This window comes from Gavialis gangeticus, unplaced genomic scaffold, assembly GCF_001723915.1.
Source record: "Gavialis gangeticus isolate Ggan-Ray unplaced genomic scaffold, GavGan_comp1, whole genome shotgun sequence".
NCBI classification, from domain to species: Eukaryota; Metazoa; Chordata; order Crocodylia; family Gavialidae; genus Gavialis; species Gavialis gangeticus.
Window position 1 is genome coordinate 12,471,628 of NW_017729032.1, and position 3,197 is coordinate 12,474,824.

The following is a 3,197-nucleotide window of genomic DNA, read 5'->3' on the forward strand; positions in this document are numbered from 1 at the left end:
GTCTTGGCCCCCCCTCGCTCTCGGGGTTCCTCGCCACCCCCTAACTCCAGAGCTGGGGCCCACGCACCCCAAACAATGCTGCGCCCTCTCCAGCGCCAGGAACCTCCACGCTACTGTGGAGTCCCTATGAGGCCTCCTCCAACCCCTTATAGCCCCACCCGGTCCTCCGGTGTAATAACAAACAACAGAAAACTCAAGCCCCTAGGCTACAACATAAACTCTAAGCCATCTGGCTAAAACGTAAACTGTAGCCCTCTGGCTAAACATCACCCCAGTCCCTACCAGGGAGCATCTCCTCCCATTCTCCGTGCACCGAAGCTGTTCAGGCCATCCTGCTTGTTTAGGCTGCAACGGAGCTCCCTCTCCCTCAGCTGCCAGAGGGGAACTTCCCCCTCCTGGCCTTCTGCCTGGGCTTAAGAAGGGCTATGCTCCGCCCCTTCCTGTCTCTGGGTTTCCCTGCTTGCTGGGGCAACCTGCACCTGTGCAGTCCTGGTGACTGGCAGCTGAGCTTCCCCCTTCCCAGCACTAGGGGACTCTCCCAAGCCGTTTCTGCTCTCAGTCGCAGGGCACCTACAAGCTCTGCGACAGGCTATCACTTTTCTGTCTAGGTACAATTAATACAAGTGAATGATATACTGTAGTAATTTTCAAGGGCTGTGCTATTAACCCTGGATTTGTTGATATGCTTCTTTTTCCTTTTAGCATAGAAATAAAATTGTAAAATAGGAAACACAATTCAGAGTGGCAGTTCGGTAGTCCAAACCATAACCTCCTGTGATTTGGGAAGTTACCTAGTACATGGTCACATTCCACTCTACTTATGTCTTGATAGTAGAGGTGAGGAAAAATACAGGAAGTTTGCTGCTTCCTCTCCATTGTCCCTGCTTCCAAAATCAAGGAAGCTTCTTCCCGCCACTGAGGAGGGAAGGTCACATCAGGGTACAGCCTTTTTGCATGATTCCCGCTGATCCAAGTGACTGTCTGATGAAATATCTGCTCAGGAATTATTTTTGTACAAATCATTGTATAACTCCCTCACAACAAACCTCCAGAGCACTGGGGGACCATAGCGGACAACAGTGCAGCCGCTAACAGACAGTGAATAGTTTGTAAGGGCCTCAGGAAGTCAAATAGGCTGCCAATACTGCAGGAGACAGGACAGTTTGGAAAAATCAAATCCACATTCATGGAGTTTCCCATCTTGCACTCAAAAATATGCATGGGAAAGCACTAGCCTATCAGGGAGGCAGCATGGTCCTAGCCATACCTTTTACAGAGGTACAGGGTTAGGAGACCTTGGTCCTCTTTCTGAGACCTTAGAGAAGTCGCTTCACTGCTCCATTTCTGAGTCTCCCCATGTGAAGTATGGAGGTAACAATGCCGATCCACCTTAGCAGAGCGATTGGGAGATCACAGATAAAAAAGCAGCAGGCCATATATATAACTAATATATTCTAAAATAATCCCTCCCACTCTCTGCCAGAGTTCTGTAATAATTCATCATATATTCCTTTTTTTTCTCAGAATTCAGGTAAAGGAAGAAGCAATTGATCGGCTTCTGTTAGAACTCAAGGAACTGGAAGAAAAGAATGAAAAATATCGAGAAAGGGTAAGTAAGTATGAATGTCTCTTATAACCATATTTAAGCCAAGAAAACTAAATTTTTGAACATTCTCATTTCTAGCATCTCCTGTAATGCATTAATATATTGTATTGCCCACGGGTATCAAACTCCTCAGGCCCTGCAGGTAGGGTGACCATCTTTTCAAAATGGAAAGATGGGACACATGCCCACCTCTCCTCCTGCCCCTTCTGCCAGCGGTATGGCTGCAGAAGAGCCAGGTGGAGTGGGGTGGATGCGGGCTGCCCACTGCAGGGTTGGGGCTCCCTGTCCTGCTGCCCTTCCCCCAGGAGCCCCGTGTGAGCTGGGTGCCTACTGCTCGCAGCAGGAGGCACAACTCCACACTGCCGCCACTGCCCTTGTCTCTGCTGCTGCTGGGCAGACGGGGTGCCTTGCCATGGTGGAGTGGACGGCGCCGAGTTCCTGGCAACCCACATCTGCCCCTGCCCTGCCCTGCCCGTGGACTCCACTTGGCTCTGCTCCAGCTGTGCCACTGGTGGGGGGAAAGGCAGGCATATGTCCCATCTTTCCATTATGAAAAGGTGGTCACCCTTGTCCCCGTTAGGAGTCCTGGCTCTGATAAATTCCCTTCTATGACTGTGGCAGGTCACATTGTGTAAGTTTGAGTTTGCCAGCTATAAAATGAGGCTTATAAAACAAAGCAAGAAAATATTGTTAAAACAATATGTAGATTCTACACAATAGAAATGCCTGGAAGAAGAGTATCAGAGTCATTACCTTGTGACAATGGCCTGGAAATTATTTAGGAACTTTCAGGACTTAACAAAACCAACAAAAATACAATTCTCTTCCATTGATTTCCCCACTTCCCTAAAAAAAAGCCATTTTCAAATAAACAACTTAGCTCTGTCTAGCTGGATATTTTTGCAAAGCACCCTAGTACTAATCCAAGTCTTAGTCCATTTCTAAATTTTGTAACTTGAAAAAATAGATAAAAAAACCAATAATGCACAACTTATTGTTGTTTTTTCATAGAATAAACAGCTGAAGGAGGAACAGCTGGGTTATATAAAGGATCTACTAAATGACCTCAAAAAACATGAAAAACTGCTTGAGGAAAAGGAGGTTGTAACCAGAGATGATGTAGAGGAGGCAATGAGGGAGCAATGTCAGTATATTAGGGACCAAGAACAGCTTTTGAAAGGTGAGTAGTACTGCTTGCAGGTCCACAGCTAGGGTAGAGTAGATTTTTGCACTTAAAGCAGAGATTGAACCACTACATCACATACAAAAGAACATGGCTTTCCCTCTCCCAGATCAAGCGCCTACTTCATGCATATAGAATTAGTCTTCTGGGAATTTTTAATTAAACCCATAAAATAGTTTAAGTTAAAATTTTATTAGATATGGAAACCTACCAGTGCCTTGTGATTGTCATCTTTTCATCTGTGAGATGGTGGATATTACGACTGTGGTGTAGATGGTTTGCAATGCCTCAAGTGACTGAATAGTCCAATCAGATTTGCATGATTTGTGGCAGTGGTTACAAGTATGTGTGTCATGATTGGGTGGTTTATTTGCTGCTTGCTTCCTGTGTACTCTTTTTTTTTTTTTT

At 45.9% G+C, this 3,197-nt stretch overlaps 1 protein-coding gene across 3 annotated transcripts in view; it reads left to right on the forward strand.

Moving 5' to 3' along the window:
• The window catches only part of CCDC83 (coiled-coil domain containing 83), a 73,109-nt gene that overhangs the window by 19,819 nt on the left and 50,093 nt on the right, over positions 1–3,197 (forward strand). For all 3 annotated transcript variants that reach the window (XM_019525488.1, XM_019525489.1, XM_019525490.1), the window contains exons 3-4: positions 1,525–1,609; positions 2,618–2,786. In XM_019525488.1, coding sequence (XP_019381033.1) covers positions 1,525–1,609; positions 2,618–2,786 — 254 coding nt within the window. The remainder of the gene's footprint in view (positions 1–1,524; positions 1,610–2,617; positions 2,787–3,197) is intronic.